We start from the raw sequence: 17,827 nt of genomic DNA, 5'->3' as shown, positions 1-17,827 counted from the left end.
GATTATGTTGAATCTGTAGATCAGTTTGGAGAGAATTGCCGTCTTGACAAAGTTTTTTGATCCATGAAAATAGGTTGGTTTTCCATTTATTTACATTTTCCTTAATTTCTTACAGCATTGTTTTTAGTTTTCAGAGTATGTATTTTGCACTTATTTTGTTAAATTTATTCCTAAGTATTTTATTCTTAGGAACATATATAGACTTTGGACTAGGTCTCCATTCTTTTTTTTTTTTTTTTCCCAGAGGGAGAGCATGTGAGTGGGGTAGGGCAGAAGAAGGAGAGAGAGAATCCCAAGCACACTCCACACTAAGCGTAGGCTCCATCCCATGACCTGGAGATCATTCATGACCTGAGCCAAAATCAAGGGTTGACACTTGACCGAGCTATCCAGGTGCTCCTCTTTTTGTCTTTATAGACTTTATTGTGTGTGTAGTTTTAGAGATTCACAGCAAAACTGAGTGGAAAATACAGATTTCTCATCTACTCTCTGCCTGTACACATGCATAGCCTTTCCCATTATCAACATTCCCCAATGAAGTGATACATTTGTTACAACTGATGAACCTATGTTGACGCATCATTATCATCCAAAATTCACTATCAACTTTGCTTAGCAATGTACACTTAAAGTTCCTTCATGCTTTTTCATGGCTTGATAGCTCATTCCTTTTTAGTGCTAACATTCCATTATCTAGACAGATCAATTTGTTTATCCATTCACCTACTGAAGGACATTTGACAGCTTCTGGGTTTTGGCCCTTATGAACAGGACTGCTGTAAAAATCTAGGCGCATATTTTTGTGTGTACATAAGTTTTTTATTCCTTTGGGCAAATACCAGAAGATTAAGTATGTATGATAAGAATATGTTTACTTTTGTAAGGAACTGCCAAACTGCTGAAGTGGCTGTACCATTTTGCATTCCCATGAGCAATGAATGAGACTTCTTGGTGCTCCACATTATTGCCAGCATTTGGTGTTGTCAGTGTTTTGGATTTGGACCTAATAGGTGTGTAATGGTATTTCAATGTTTTAATTTGGGCTTCCTTAATGACATGTGGTGTGGAGCTTTTCATGTGCTTATTTTACATCTGCATATCTTGTTTAGTGAGGTAGTATCTACCAAGTTTTAATCAGGTTGTGCATTTTCTTAATGTTGAGTTTTAAGAGTTCTTTGTGTATTTGGCTAACAGTTCATTAGCTATGTCTTTTATAAATATTATTTCCAAGTATATGACTTGTCTCCTTATTCTCCTGAGACCATGTTTTCTTTTTTTTTTCTTTTTTGTTTCTTACCTGACATGGGGCTTGATCCCAGGACCCTGAGATCATGACCTGAGCCAAAGGCAGACACTTAACCAACTTAGCCACCCAGGCACCTGAGACCACGTTTTAAAAATCCATTCTTCCAGTCTCTGCCTATTACTTTCAGTTTAATCCACTTACTTTCCATATAATTGCTGTCACTTTGTTTTCTCCATGTCTTTTATTCTGTTCCTCAATTATCCCATAATTACCTTCTTTGTTACATATTTTCTAGTGCACTATTTCAATTCCCTTTTTTCTTTTATACTTATTTTTGACTTATTTTCTTAGTGGTTACCCCCAGCCATAGCATTAGCATCTTAATATATATCAATCTAGTTTGGACTGATACCAACTTAGTTTCAGTACTATACAGAAACTGGTATACTATAAGCTCTGTTTTCTGCCCACTATTTTGACAAGACAGAATTATACATTATGGATTCATTAATATAAATTTATAATTATTATAATATGCAGTTACCTTTCAAATTAGAGGGGAAAAGGAGTTACAAGGAATACATTATGCTATCTTCTATGGTATGTATGTAGTTACATACTATGTACATACATACTATGTAGTTACTTTTACAGGCACTTTTAATTTTTTCATGTGGAAAAGTCTAGTGTCCTTTCATTTCAGCCTAGATAGAGGCTTCCCTTTCATATTTCTTTCTAGGACAGGTCTGCTAGTGATAAACTGTTTTTGTTTATCTGGGAATGTCTTAATTTCTGTTATTTTTGAAGGGTCATTTTAGCAGGTATAAAATTCTTGGTTAGGTTTTTCCTTTCAAGGACTTTGAAGATATCTGCCAGTACCTTCTAGAGGCTTCCATGGATTCTGAAGAGAAATCACGTTAATCTTATTGAGGACTCCCTGTACATGACAAGTCTCTTCTCTCATGCTGCTTCCAAGATTTTGTTTGTCTGTAGGCTTTTGACAGTTTGGTTATAGTGGATCTTCAATGTGGAACTTTTTGAATATGTCCTACCTACAGTCTATTAATATTTTTTGATTTGTAGATTTGTGTCTATCTAACTTGGACGTTTACATCTGTTATTTCTTCAAATATTCTTTCTTCTCCTATTTTTCTTTCTGGGACATCCATCATGCATTTATTGTGTATTTTTATTCTTTTTCTTTCTATTCCTCAGACTGAATATTGTCAGTTGTTGTCTTTATTCATCCTTTTTTTAAAAAAATATTTTTTATTTATTTACGACAGACACAGAGAGAGAGAGAGAGAGAGAGAGGCAGAGACACAGACAGAGGGAGAAGCAGGCTCTGTGCAGGGAGCCCGACATGGGACTCGATCCCCGGTCTCCAGGATCATGCCCCAGGCTGAAAGCGGCGCTAAACCGCTGGGCCACCGGGGCTGCCCTTTATTCATCCTTTCATCTTACTCAAATCTGCTGGTGACCCCTGTGGTTTTTTAGTAGAGAAACTATTAACTAGGGATCCCTGGGTGGCGCAGCGGTTTAGCGCCTGCCTTTGGCCCAGGGCGTGATCCTGGAGACCCGGGGTCGAATCCCACGTCGGGCTCTCGGTGCATGGAGCCTGCTTCTCCCTCTGCCTGTGTCTCTGCCTCTCTCTCTCTGTGACTATCATAAATAAAAATTAAAAAAAAAAACAAAAAAAAAAACTATTAACTATTCAAGACAACTTTCCAGAATCTTTTTCTTTCTCTATCATCTATCTATCTATCTATCTATCTATCTATCTATCTATCTATCTATCTATCTATCATCTATCTATCTATCATCATCTATCTTCCCTGAGGTATCTCAATCAGATTCCATTTGGCTGAGTTTGGGCTATTTCATTACTTTTTAAATGTCTGTCACTATTTGGTGAGACATGGTTCTCATTTTCCTTTAGTTCTTAAAACATGGTTAAGGTCTTTGAACACATTTAAAATAGCTTGTTTAAAGTCTTTTAATTAAAAAAAAAATAAAGTCTTTTAATTATGTCTAATGTCTGTTCTTTCTCATGGGCAGGTTCTCGACTGCTTTTTTCCACTGGTGTGAGCCATACTTTGTTTCTGTGTTGCATTTTTGTTAAAAATTGGGACATTCTGAATATTAAAATGCACCCAATCTGGGACTCAGATTATTCCTCATTCCCAGGATTTATTGTCACTGCTTGTTGTTGTTTGATTTGTTCTGAACTAGTTTTGTAAAGTCCATATTCTTTATAGTGTGTAGCCATTTAAATCCCCTCTTAGGCAGACCCGGTGGCTCAGCGGTTTAGGATAGCCTTTAGCCCAGGCCATGATCCTGGAGACCCGGGATTGAGTCCCATGTCGGGCTCCCTGCATGGAGCCTGCTTCTCCCTTTGCCTGTGTCTCTGCCTCTCTCTCTCTGTGTATCTCTCATGAATAAATAAAATCTTTAAAAAGAAAAAAGAAATCACCTCTTAGTAGTGTGGTGATCAGCTAATGACTGGATAGAAATTTCCTTGAATCAAATCTCCCCGTTATTGCTGGAGGGCTCTAAATGCATGTTGAGGTAGGTCTTCTACACTCATCCAGGCAGAACTGTCTTAGCCTTCACTTCTTACATGTGCAGTAACAGGTGACAGCTGTGGCCTGCTCAGGTCTTTCCTAATCATGTGCACATTACTAGCCATTTGCGTAGCCTTCTATATTTGAAATTTTTACTGCTCATGTCTTCTGATTAGGACTTCTTGTGTCCCATCCAATAAAATGTTTACCTCAAGGTTGCAAAAAATGTTCTCATTCCCTACTGGTTTTTATGTGTTCTTAGTTTTATGATCCAGTTTTAACTTTTTTGCATATTATGAGAACTAAGAGTTGAAGCTTATTTTTTTCCACATAGCTATCTTGTTCTAGCACTATTTATTAGATTCCCCCATTGAAATGATTTTGGTGCCTTAGTCAAAAGTAAGTTGACTTTTTTGACTGTGTTGGTCTGTTTCTGGGCTCTATTTTGTTCCAAAAATTTGCCTCTTCTTATGCCAAAACCAGTCTTGATTACTATACCTTTATAGTAAACCATCTTTTCAAGATTGTTTCAGGTAATTCTGTTCATTTCCATATAAATTTTAAAGTAGTCTAAACTTCACTGAAAAAACTCACTGGAATCTTGATAGATTATGTTGAATTTAAAGGTCAATTTGGTAGGGATATTTTATGTACTGCCTAGTCCATAAATACGGTGTTTTATTTATTTTTTATTTTTTTCGGTGTTTTATTTAAAAATAACTTCATACTTTAATTAAAAGATACTCTTTTATTGTGAATATAGCATTGAAGAAAATATATGAAATATTAAGACATGTCCACATGGTGCAGTTCAGACACTGCCAGCATCTCCAAAATTCCCTATCTTGATCCCAACCTTGATCATGGTTCCATTCTTTCCCAACCAGATGCAACCATCATGACCTTTACAATAATAATTTTCTTGCATACTTTGTAGACTTACTATTTTTAAAACTTTATATGATGGGCATTCCTGGTGGCTCAGTGGTATAGCGCCACCTTCAGTCCGGGGTGTGATCCTGGAGACCTGGGATCGAGTCCTACATTGGGATCCCTGCGTGGAGCCTGCTTCTCCCTCTGCCTGTGTCTCTGGCTCCCTCTCTGTGTCTCTCATGAATAAATAAATAAAATCTTAAAAAAAAAAAACTTTATATGAATGGGAATCATATATGTATGTATGATTGTATTATATATGTACTTATTTTACCTTTGTTCCTCAAAGAACTTTCTGTATATAGAACTCTATAATGGTAGATTACATAGCTTCAGCACATTAAATTTATCATTCCCGTATCTTCTGGCTATAACAAGAAGTTGGCTATTGATCTAATGGCTTTATCTTCAGTTACTTGTAAGACACTATTGGTATGCAGTTTCAGTATGATATGGATTTCTCTATCCTGCTTTGAAGAAAAATTTTAGTACTTTTTCTGCCATTCTAAATTGTGTTCAGGAGTACTCATCTTGCCATTATTGGACGTGGGAATTAATTTTTTTAAAAAGATTTTATTCATTCATGAGAGACAGGGAGAGAGAGAGAGAGAGAGAGAGAGGGAGGGAGAGGGAGAGGGAGAGAGAGAGAGGGAGAGAGGCAGAGACACAGGCAGAGGGAGAAGCAGGCTCCATGCAGGGAGCCCGAAGTGGGACTCGATCCCGGGTCTCCAGGATCACACTCCAGCTGCAGGTGGCACCAAAACACTGTGCCTCCGGGGCTGCCCCGTAATTTTAATTTTTAAAATAAAATCAGTATCTTACTTTACATACTTCTCTAACTTCCTGTTATTTCTCTATAACTTCCTTCAAAAATTAATTTGTGATGAGGTCTTTTCATGTAATTTTATATTCTATTTTTGCAAGTGGATATTAAGACCACTGTAGGAAAATACCAATTTACTCTATCTCCTATTGTGTATTCAAGTTGTTTCTGATTTTTACTATTATGAATGCCACACAAAATGGCATAACTTAAAAATTTCTTCACATGGAATAACTAACATTAAGACTCATTAGAATAAGGTTACAGATTAGGTATGTCCCCACTTAGTTACAGATAAGAGAGAACTGGTGATTAGTTTTGTTCCAGGAGACCTTAGATGGGAAGTCTCTATAAAAATTTCCTTGAAAAAAAGATGGGATGACTGATGCTCTACCATCCGCAATTACTCACCAACCTTCCAATATTCTCTCAACAAAATGTCTGGAAAGATCACTAGTGATTGAAGAAATATGAGAATACAAAAATAATATGGTGGAGGACCATTTCAGCTCAGTTAGCTCTCCTACACAGAAAGCAGACCTTTCATTAATCATGCCGTCATTACTATGAGAAGTATATAAGGAATTTAATACAAGAGATTTGTGTATCTTTGGAGGATTCTGATACTAAAAGTATAAATTCAGATACGCTAAATAATACACTAAGAGTGTATTATCTGTCTGTTGTTCATCTAATTATAAAGAGTGGTAAGGGAATTCTTCTGGCAGCCAGGATTACTCTAAGAATCTTTCTGTGAAAGAGAAGATACTACAGTAATTATTGCTTCTATTTTCAACTTCTCCTTAACAGGACACATAATGATACTGCACTTCTCAGAAGAAAAGGGCATACTGGGCAGCCCTGGTAGCACAGCGGTTTAGCGCTGCCTGCAGCCCAGGCTGTGATCCTGGAGACCCGGGATCGAGTCCCATGACTCAATCGACTCCCTGCATGGAGCCTGCTTCTCCCTCTGCCTGTGTCTCTGCTTCTTTCTCTGTGTATCTCTCATGAATAAATAAATACAATCTTAAAAAAAAAGAAAGAAAGAAAAGGGCATACTGTAACTTGTTATTTTAAATAAAGTTGATGCTCAGTCTAGCCACTTTGGAGTAGAGTGGGAAAGACAGGAACCCTGGCACTTTTTAAATTTTTTTTTAAATTTTTATTTATTTATGATAGTCACAGAAAGAGAGAGAGAGAGGCAGAGACAATAGGCAGAGGGAGAAGCAGGCTCCATGCACCGGGAGCCCGATGTGGGATTCGATCCCGGGTCTCCAGGATCGCACCCTGGGCCAAAGGCAGGCGCTAAACCGCTGCGCCACGGAACCCTGGTACTTTTTAAAACAATAACAAAAACCAAATTGTTGCTGCTTCTCAAATTTAAAAAAAAAAAAAAAAACCACCCAACAACACACACACACACACACACACACACACTCCACAAAAAACACCAAAAGCAAAATTTGAGCTTGCAACATGAGGAAAATGTACTGCTAAATATATACAAATGATCACAGTTTTATCGTATTTAAAAATTTTAATTAGCTAGTGTATCATCCTGCCTCTGTTATTACTGCTGATCTTTCATTTCAAGAAGCACCCTATTAAGCAAAGCAATTTCCCAGGGAAGCACTTTGCTAATATTAATTGTTGTCAGACTTCTATAATCTGCTAACTCAAATCAAGGCTGTCTTTAGTAAGCTAGTTCCCTTCCCTAGCATGTCAAAGCAAGAACAATCCTGTGATTTTATTTTTTTAAAAGATTTTATTTATTTATTCATCAAAGTCACAAAGAGAGAGAGAGAGAGAGGCAGAGACACAGGCAGAGGGAGAAGCAGGCTCCATGCAGGGAGCCCAATGTGGGACTCGATCCTGGGTCTCCAGGATCATGTCCTGGGGCGAAGGCAGGTGCTAAACCACTGAGCCACCCAGGGATTCCTAATCCTGTGATTTTAAATACTGTTTGTGGTACTTTTGCATGATGCAAATAAATTCTATATCCTGTTTGCTACCAAAAATAGGCACAGATAATACTGTGTTATTTAAAATACAATCCTGAAGAGTCATGGGACAAAGTAATAAAGGCCTTTCCCACAAAATAGCCTTTTGAGTATTTGAAATCTAAGAAAGTGTCCACTTCATCAAATACTTTTTAGAGTATACTTATGTATTAAAACAATTTAAATAACTGTGAATGCTGTATCCAGCTTAAAACATCTGAAGTGAGGTGAGGCTCAAGGCTAAGAAAACATGGATATAACACTGAAATTATCAAGTAATTCCCTGCTGTATGCCTTCATTTAAAATCCAGGAGAAAAAGCAAATCTAGTTATAATGACTTTTAAAAAAAAGATTTTATTTATTTGAGAATAGAGAGAGAGGAAAAAGGCATCTCAATGAGCAGGGAGCCAGACTTTGGGGCTCAATGCAGGACCTGGGGATCACAACCTGAGCAGAAGGCAGACTGCTTTACTAACTGAGCCACCAGGTGCCCCTGTTATAATGACTTTCATTAAGTCAATTAGTCATTGTTAATAAACTCTAAAGACAAGTGTGACAATTTCTTTGTTTTTGACATTTTTTTAAATGGTCCTGGACACAAATGACATTTTTAACTCTTTCTACAACTGTAAGTAATCAAATCAGTTGGTTTCAGTGAGACAACAGCTCACACATCCACCCCACTACCACCATCACAGCAATTAAACAGGACCTCCTGGCCGACTGGAGCTGTGGTTCAAACACCAAAACAAACAAAAATAAAATCACATCTTACACCTGTCTTAGGAGATGAAAAGTTTACTTAGAAATTGCAAACATTTAGTAAAGATAAGACATAAACACTATTTTCCATAGTCTACAGAAATATAATAATTTATAGCTGGCTTGGTACAGATCACATGATAAAAACAATCTAATGGAAAAAACCAATGGTTCATTCTACTTTTCTGCCACTTATAACAACTTAATAAGTGTACCAGTAAGTACTGGAAGACAGATGCACAGGAATATTAGAATCCTAGGGCTGTTTGTTAATACACATTATTATAATAATAATATAAAAACAAAACAAGTACAGATATACAATTAACATGCAATTTAAGCTATTACTTTGAAGAAACAGGACAGAATTTAGTGAACACATTGAAAAATGTGTTAATAATGTGTTGTTATAATGAGCATATCATGGTATTTTACATGGCATGGAATTTCTTCCTCCTTAATAATGCTTGGCAAATTGGAACAGATTGAGCTAGTTCTACAGCAAATTTAAAATGAAGACAATGTGGATAATTCTATTAGATACTTTTCTAAGTATACAAAGTAATTTTTAAAGTACCATAATTTCATGCCTACCTGACCACACCATCTCCCAATTTAAAATAAAGTCCTACTCTGTACCCTATGAACCTGCACCGTCCAATATAGCAGCCCTTAGCCACGTGGCTATTTGAGCACTTCTAGCTCACCAGAACTAACATGCACTGTGAGTGCAAAATACACAATGAATTTTAAAAACCTACCATCAGGCCAAAAAAAAAAAAAAAAGGCAAAATATCTCCATAATTATGTATATTGATTACATACTAAAATGGTATTTTTAATATATTGAGTTAATTAAAAATAATGTCACCGGTTTCTTTTTTAATGTGCCTGCTAGAAAATTAAGAATTACCTATATGGCTCCCATTTGTTTCTATTGGACAGTGCTAATACAAATAATCTATAGTCATTATATTAGCCTTCAAATTTAGCATCATACTTTAAGCGCTCTGGAGAACTCACTCCCAGGACACCATAGCACCCTCTGCACAGACTTTACCACAAAATTTATTTTTATCCCTCTCCAAGGTATACATTTTAAATGTAAAAAGAATTCATAAAATATTTAATCCTTAAAAAATGTGAATTAGTACATTGTGAGAGCTAAAAGAACTTTCAATGCAGACTGTTACACGGAAAGAAACGAGTTTAAGAAAAACAGCAGTGGAGAGGGAAGACAATTAGTATCTTCAGTAAAACAAGTTAGCCAAACTTATCTTTAATGCCCAGGATCTGCCCTTGCACCACAGATCATATATGTAACTTGTCCATTTAACCACAACCTACGGGAAATCTTAAACAACTACAACTGCTACTTAAATACTCCACTTCTGGAAAATCTTCAAGCAATGTAAAGTTCACACACATGGTCAATTCCAATAGCAGACTATTGATGGTATCTGAGAAACTAACCCTTAAAGTCCCACAGTGTTAAATAAAGTAAGCAACTGCTTAGTGTCCGAGGGACTTGGATCTAAAAAGAAATTTTTTTAGAGGCTATAAAAAAACAAACCAAAACACTGACCTTTTATCATTTTCTTCCCTCCTTTTTTTAGTTTTTGTAGTAGTGTGTATAAATATCTGGCATATTTATACCACATCATTTTTTATCCTGTCCATCTCAAATACAAGTTAATCTAGCACTCATTTCATCGTCTTCAAGGAAGAACACACGTCAAACTAGAATACTGACGGTGGTCTTCACAGTCAGAAATCAGTATCACAGTCAGGGATCAAGAACCTCGCCAGGAGGCCATGCCCAGTTACACGAGTACTCGACACTCTGTTCCTCACAGCTCAGGTTGGAATGTTTGTTTTTAAACTATTTAAATCTGTTCACATTGGGCAAGCCCTGTCAAAAATGATCTGAAAGCCACAAATTAACAGATTCTGAAACTACTGTTATCATTCATAAAAATTTCTCTCTCATATTAAAGATGTTCTGAGAAAACAAGTATAGGTTATTTAATATAACTTCACATTTTACCACAACTACTTTTAAGACACTGGAAAGCAACCGAGAGTTGGGGAAAACTGAACAGAACCTAAGACAGGTGATACTAGGTTTACCAACACAGAAACTGATCACAGAAGTCTACAGCAGTTCTCTCTCGAGTCCAGCAGCCTATTAAGACATTAACTTACTCACTTTATTAATGTGCCTTGCACAAAAAGATACTGCTTAAATTTTTCCCATCTCCTATCTTCAGAGAATGTTCTACACAAATAGTATTGTTATTGCATGTTACTAAACTCCAGCCTAAATGAGCCTCGTCATTCAAATGATAGAATTTTTCAGTTTCAAACATATATTACTCTAAAAATAGACTCCTCTGTGAAAAGACAACTGTTTGATGTCAGATCAATAATCAGCTAAATATTTATTGAGCACCTACTAGGACTGTACCCAGTCTACACTCATTCTTTAACTGATAAGGAAAAAATACCTGCTTCAAATGCAAGATGACACTGGTGAGGGAGGGTACTATATGAGCACTTTTAATAGAATGCTGTGTGAGTCAGTATCTGAGTGTGTGGAATTATTCATCCCTAGGACATGAAAACACCTCAGATTTATTACTAATCACTTTATAAAGATAAACATTTGAAGTATGCTGCATAGTACTTTGAGGAAAGCGATAGCCATACAGGAAATTAAGGCTGATTCCCTACAGGTATGGAAGAAAAGTCAGAATGTCATGGTTCATAAGCATCCAAAGACAAAGTAAATAGTTTACACAAATATCTGGTTAATTTGGGCAAATGGCACTTGCATTAGGTTTCCAACTTTGCTCGAGGGGGCTGATTTAATAAAGAAAACGGTCTTGAAATAGGAGCACTTTAAGCATATACGAAAATAAAAACCCTTTAAGTAAAATTCTCTAAAATCACTATATAAATTCAAGTTCCAAATCTCATTTAGATGTATATACATATAGATATGTGAATATGCACACACACGTCTTAAGAGTATCTGAATTTCACTTGAGGTGTGCAGTTGTATCTCTTGCCTGGCATATTTGAATCGAATTGTATATCTTAAGCACAATACCGTGTTTCTCCTGAAGCTAAGAATGTGGGCAATGGTGATGAGATAGTGGTAAGCTAGTTTTAACTCCCTAGCCTTGAACAATTCTGACCCGTGGGATCCCTACAAGGTACAAGGCATTATGCAGTGTGCTGAACACATACAGGGTCTCTTTCAGGGGAACTGAAGTTTTAAGAAGCGAAACAGCTGTCAGTCTGAGCACCAATAGTAATCATTTTCTGAATAGGATTTCCACAAACAGACTGATGTCAGCTAAAACGCCACCTCTGCCAAACGTGGGAAACAATATATTCCAGAAATTGTTTCCACAGAAGACGTGTATAAGAGAACATTCATAATAGGGCCATGGGGACTGAAGCAGCGAGATGAGCGATGAGGCAGTCACAGGGCATCTATGAGCTACTGCACTGGTAGCGGTTTATCAAAAATACTGTCTATACTAAAATTTTAAGAGCTAGTAATATATTTAGCATATTTTTGCCTTTTCTTTTTTTGCCACTGCATATAAAATTTTGTCCTAAATTCACTAAATCTTCTACACCCTGAGGAATAACAGATTAATAAAAGAAATGCCAGGGTTAGCTTTGTGGACCAGAGTATTGTCCAAAAAAGCACAACCTCTAGAGAGCTAATATTCTTGGAAGCATAAAGTTTCATCTGCAGACTAAGCTACTGCTCTTTATTTGTTTTTTAGCGAAGAGTTTGGTTTTTACAGTGTTAACATGGCCTAACCAGAATATGATGTCCCAAGGTGAGAGCTAGAGGCACCCCCTGCAACACACACACACACACACACACACACACACACACACACACATACATACCCCCTAGATCTACAACTGACATAATGGTTTTCTGTATCCACTATGAACTATGACATATTGCTGCCATTTAGGAATATACTATTCAATAGTCCTCTGGAAAGCACTTTGGAATCTTTAGCTTATAGTTTTATGAAATTACAATGACAAGTTATTTGCTTTCTTGAAATAAGGACCTTAGGTCCCTCCCTTCTCCATACTCATATATATAAAATGCCACATTTTAAATTTCATCTCCGTATTTACTTCTTTTCCTTCAACATGGAATTTGGGAGGGAATTCTTTAAGTCCTTCAAGTGAGGCAAAGGATTCATTTGGAACAATCATATGGCCTTTCTTGTAGGGCACAGCGCCACTGTTTCCCTTGACCTTGGGCTGCCCAGGCTTCCCACTGATTTCTAATTATGCACATGTTCTCTTCTAAATATAATGCCTCCGACACCCAAAAAAGTTAGTTGCCACAGGGAAAGAACGAATTCTTCTTGATAGGGTACTTAACAATGCTAACTAAGAAATACAAACCAAAGCATCCTACCTACTCATATCAGTATCTCATGAAAGCATACAAACTCCATGGGACCAGGCCTAGCAACTGTCAATACAATGAGTTACAATCAACTGTGATAGAACTTCCGTTCTTTGTTTTCTACTTAAACATTAAATATAATCTTGCTCCCTCTAGAAGGAAGAAAGGCACTCAAATTAACACAGTATGTTTAGCTATTTTTTTTAAAAGACACTGTGTGACAGGGAGAATTTTCAGGGTTGATTTTTTTTCCTGCTCACTGCCTTCATGCCACTGAATTTGTCTATACTTTCCTGTGCCTCAATGTACATCTCTGTTAAACAGGAGCATATTAAGAATATTGTCTAGGCATGGGGAGATGGCAGCAAGTCAAGTACCAGGGTTTGCACAGTTCTATTTGAGAGTTACTCAGGAGAAAAAAGTTGTAAATGATGCTGTTCAGATTTTCTAGAGTATTATAAACATTTTAAAGTTTTAAAATATAATTTTCTAGTTACAAAATAACCGTAAGCTTATAAAAACTTTCTCCAAAAAAAAGGGAATATATGTTACTTCCTTTTATAACTAAATCTTTAGTATCTTGTGTAATTAAGAGGGACTAAGATAGAGATTACACTGTTGTACAGCAAGAGGCAGTTGTACTCCTAAATTATATTTAGCCCATGGCAGATACCATCTTGTGCTACAGAAAATTATTACTATTGATTTGTTCTCAACAATATTAAAAGTTCTCTTTATATAATAAGCATGAATTGACATGACCTGAATATATCGAAATCACACAAAGTCTACCATGTATGCTTTCCTAAAAGCTGCTACATCAAGTCCAGGAACTTTTGTTTTCAAATCTGGTGTCACATAAACCCTCATCTGAAGATTTAAATGGTTTTTAGTGAAAACCTGTATAGATTTAATCCTGTTAATAATGAAGTCTTTCATTTAATTAAAACTGTACCACAGGACTAGGGGATATGACTGAGAGCCTGGGCCCAGAGTTTCCAAAGAGGTAAGAAAATGTTAAAACCTAGAAAAGAAAAAAAAAAAAAAAACACCTAGAAAAGAAAAAGGGGATGTTAATAAGAAACTAATCCTTTAAAAAAAAAAAAAAAAACTCACATAGTTTTAAGAAATACCTAAAAGCTCCACAGTTCAAGCTGGGGAGGAGAAAAGGAGAAGCTTAACATGACTATCCAGTCACAAATACAGATCAACAAGTCTTTGAAATCAAAGAACTTCTTCAAATGCCCCAAAGTATATCTGGCTCTATTGGCAAGATCTGCCCTCCAATATCATAACCGAGCAGAAAGTAGTGTTCTTATGCAAACGAGCTTTGTTCTATGAATTTTTAATATATATTTAAAGTATAGTTAATTCATAATTATAGAGCTGCATTTCTTGGCTGGGACTTAAGCTTAAACAAGGTAGTTAAATGAAGAAAAAAAATCTAAATTAACTTATTCTATATGTAATAGTTCACTTCACCTGAAGGATCATGAAGCTAGAATACATCATTTATTCACAATCCATTGCTCTAATCCATCAATTTCTCAATCATAACTCATTCTGTCCATTACTCATGATCAATCTTTCCCTTCTTCAGTTAATCATGTATTAATTTGATAAATATTTAATGAGTCCTCACAATGTGCAAGGCACACGGTATAATGTGGGAACACCGTATTACCAAAATAGGTATACTTAAAAAAAGAGGGGGTGGGGGAGGAAGGTACTGGTGGAGGTATTTACAGATCTTATTGCTTTTGGTTTGTCAGTAGTATTCTTGATCCACAGGATGGGATGATGGCCTACTATTCTTACAATGAAAGTTTGATGAAATGTGTGTCCACCTAACGTATTTTTTCAACAATGACATATTTAAAGAAAAAAAAAAAAAGACTAACAAGTCCCTGAAAACAGACACATCCTTTCCACTGCATGAACTCAGTCAAAGAGATGGTATGGCGCTATAGCTAATGAACCCTTGAAAAATGCAGATTTTAGAAATAAAGTAGCACACAAAAGTCACAAACAGTAAATATCCTTTAGATATTTGTATTTTTACTCCCTATTCAAAACTTTATTAGGAAGACAAGAGACCAAGATATCTGATAGGACTGATGGCTTCATAAAGGGGCGATTAACGGCCTTAAAACATATGAAGACAGATAATATCAAAGGTGGAGGCTATAAAAAAGTGTGGAGCACTATCAAATTGAGCTGATGTTTCACAGGGTATTGTCTATATTCCTGTCCTGACACTCTCACATCAAAGCATAAGCAGCCCTATTACTTGGGATACTTAGAATGGTGTGTGGAAAAAAGGTAATACTGAGTGAGGTCAGGATTTGGCAACATGTATTCAGTGGAATGGGCTGATTCTCTCATGTCCTCTGTGTGTAGTCCTCCCCACCATCCCCTGCAGGTGCTGAAAATCACAAACTAATGGTTTTATCCATAGAGGTCTAGGTAGACCTTGAGGTATTTGATTCAAAATATGCTTTGTACACAAAGGGCCATGGTATTATGTTCATAATGGCAATTGTTTTCTTACCTAAATTCTAAGAAAACTAAAAAATTATAGGTTAATTCTGCCCCAAGAGAGAAGAGCAACTTCTGTCTACAAGAGTGGGGCTGAACAATTTTTCTGGTGTTCTTGAGTCTCACCTGACAATTTACTACTTAAAATTAATGGTGCACAAAAGGAACTTATTCTTCCCCAAAGCTTAAGGCAGTGTGCCTCACTCAAGCCCAAGGTTTCCATAATAGAAGATAGGAGAGGTCTGCCTTTCTCTGTCTGTTCCCTCACCCTACAGGTGACCCAGCAAGTAAAAAGGAGAACAAGAAAAGTCTGGCAGTCACTTACTTTGGCCACTATTACATTCTTCATGCACATAGAACAATAGGCAGTTTCCATCATTAGGGGAACCTTTAGAGGGGCAGTTCATATTAATATTTTGTGTGTGTGTATGTGTGTGTGTGTTTAATGGGGTATGAAATTCACTGGAAAGAGGATAGATTATATCATTTATATACATCCTAAAGACAAAGAAAAACATACAAAAGTGAAAGTATCAAAAAATATGGGGTAGATTGGGAAAATAAAGAAAAGGTACATGGAAAGGAAAGAACAAACACAGACCACTTACAAAGGGGAAAATATATTAAGAAAGTAAACATTACCAGGCCCTCTTCCCACCCCGCCTCACAGACCTGAAAAACCCAGCCCTTATTATTGAAAAGATAAGATACAGTTGTGAGGTGGCTACTTTGGTACCTCATCCCTGATAAGCTTAATATCAAAGTCTTTAAGTTGTTTTATTTTTTAAAATAAAGGGTGAAGAACTAACCTTCAAAAGCTATTCTTTCCTCTGGCATTTGCCAGCAAACTTTTAATAATCACTTCATAAAAATTCTGTAGTTTAAATATATCAAGAACTTAAATTTTTAAAAAGAAAGATTTTTATGGATCCATCTTCATGCATATTTTTCCCACTTTTCATGGTGAATTTAAAAGAAAAATAGTAATAACTAAAAATGGCATTCCAGGTTTAAAAACAAATGATTTTTATAGGGGCTAACTTGAGTGTTTTTGGCCTATACCAAATTTGAGGTAAAGAGAATCTATCAAAACTAGTAACAAAAATAATTTCCCAGTAATTGCATAAACCCTTAAGATTCATTTTTCTTTTAAAATAACCATTTTAAAATGGATTACACATTGGAAGCATGTTTTTTATATAAATTCCAATACTTCTGACTTTGGTTATACTGGTCAATAACTTGCATCAGAAAAGAGAAATGATTTATATTTTCACAAATCCATCTATCTGGCCATTTGATTCTCAAATAATTAGATGGAGTAATTTTGAGCTCGTATTATTCTAAAGCTGAACAACAACATAAATTAAAAAATAAAAAAAACCACTAGCCTATGCAGCAATTGCATAGAGATGGGTAGACATGTTTGTGAACCAGTTAGGTGAGCCGATTAAGAAGCTTCACATATAGAAATATAAAGGATAAGAAAAAACATTAAGACTCACTGTTTAGCAGGAAGAAACTACAGAGTTATTTTATCCTCAAAGGAATGCCAGTTCTTAACAAAATAAATAAAATGAAAGATTTACTATGGACTTTTAACCTAAAGATGAAGACCACATAATAGCAAACAGTTCATGCAACTATCTAAGGAAGAAAGGAAAGCAATATTGCACTAAAAAGGGGAACCTCACAGGACTAATCCACCTCTTTCACTGACTCAACGTAACCAGCCACTTCCTGTATGCATTGGCAAACCTGGCCTGTTCTACATTCCGGCAGGTGGACAATACTTGATCGATGAACCTGTGCTCCATTTCCAGGCCGTGGGAGTCTGGAGCTGGGGTCCGCTTCAGGCGTTTAGTTTCCTGGGAATAGCCTTGCTTGCTACAGTCATTCAGCCCATCCACCTCCATGGCCTGAGACACGTGTGTGCCTGTTGGAGTGAGGTGTGAGTCACTCAGAGTCCCCCCAGGGCTGTCTGCAGGTGATAGCTGGGTCACGCTTTGAGAAAACCTGCCACTTAAGTGGTGCTGAAGGTAGAAAACATGCCGCCTGTGAAAGAGGAGGGAGAAGAAGAGAACACAGAGAAGAAAAATGGTATCAGGAAGTCATACTTTGCAGGGAAAGCAACAGTAAGTTGACAATTTCAAAACATAAAGTACTCAGGATGCTGCCCCTGCTTGGTGACCAGAGTTACCTGGAGCGGGGAGGAGGAACAATTATGCTGAAGTCTCTACGTATTCAGATCAGAGTCTTATGAGCTCAGGTTACTGGACTGTTTGTGAGAAAGAACACTACATATGACTCCAAAGGTTTTTTAGTACCATTAACTGTAATGATGACAATCACTTAGAATTGTTATTTTTTTGTAGCTACAATATAAAATTATAAATAGTTCTTAGCCCAATTTCTGCTATAAAAAACCAAAACAGAACCAAAATTAACTTCACTGATACCCTAAACCAGAAGTGACTCAGGAACAAAGGAATTAAACAGCTCCA

General features: G+C 36.5%; 1 protein-coding gene across 1 annotated transcript in view; it reads right to left on the bottom strand.

The window, feature by feature from the left end:
- Positions 1–8,349: 8,349 nt before the first annotated feature.
- PTAR1 (protein prenyltransferase alpha subunit repeat containing 1) overlaps positions 8,350–17,827 on the bottom strand; it is a 52,819-nt gene continuing 43,341 nt past the window's right edge. The window contains exon 7 of the mRNA XM_072838505.1: positions 8,350–17,378. Coding sequence (XP_072694606.1) covers positions 17,036–17,378 — 343 coding nt within the window. The 3' untranslated portion in view covers positions 8,350–17,035. The remainder of the gene's footprint in view (positions 17,379–17,827) is intronic.

The sequence above is a fragment of the Canis lupus genome, chromosome 1, assembly GCF_048164855.1.
Source record: "Canis lupus baileyi chromosome 1, mCanLup2.hap1, whole genome shotgun sequence".
NCBI classification, from domain to species: domain Eukaryota; kingdom Metazoa; phylum Chordata; class Mammalia; order Carnivora; family Canidae; genus Canis; species Canis lupus.
The sequence above is the reverse complement of the archived record's forward strand: the minus strand, read 5'-3'. Positions and strand labels throughout refer to the sequence as shown.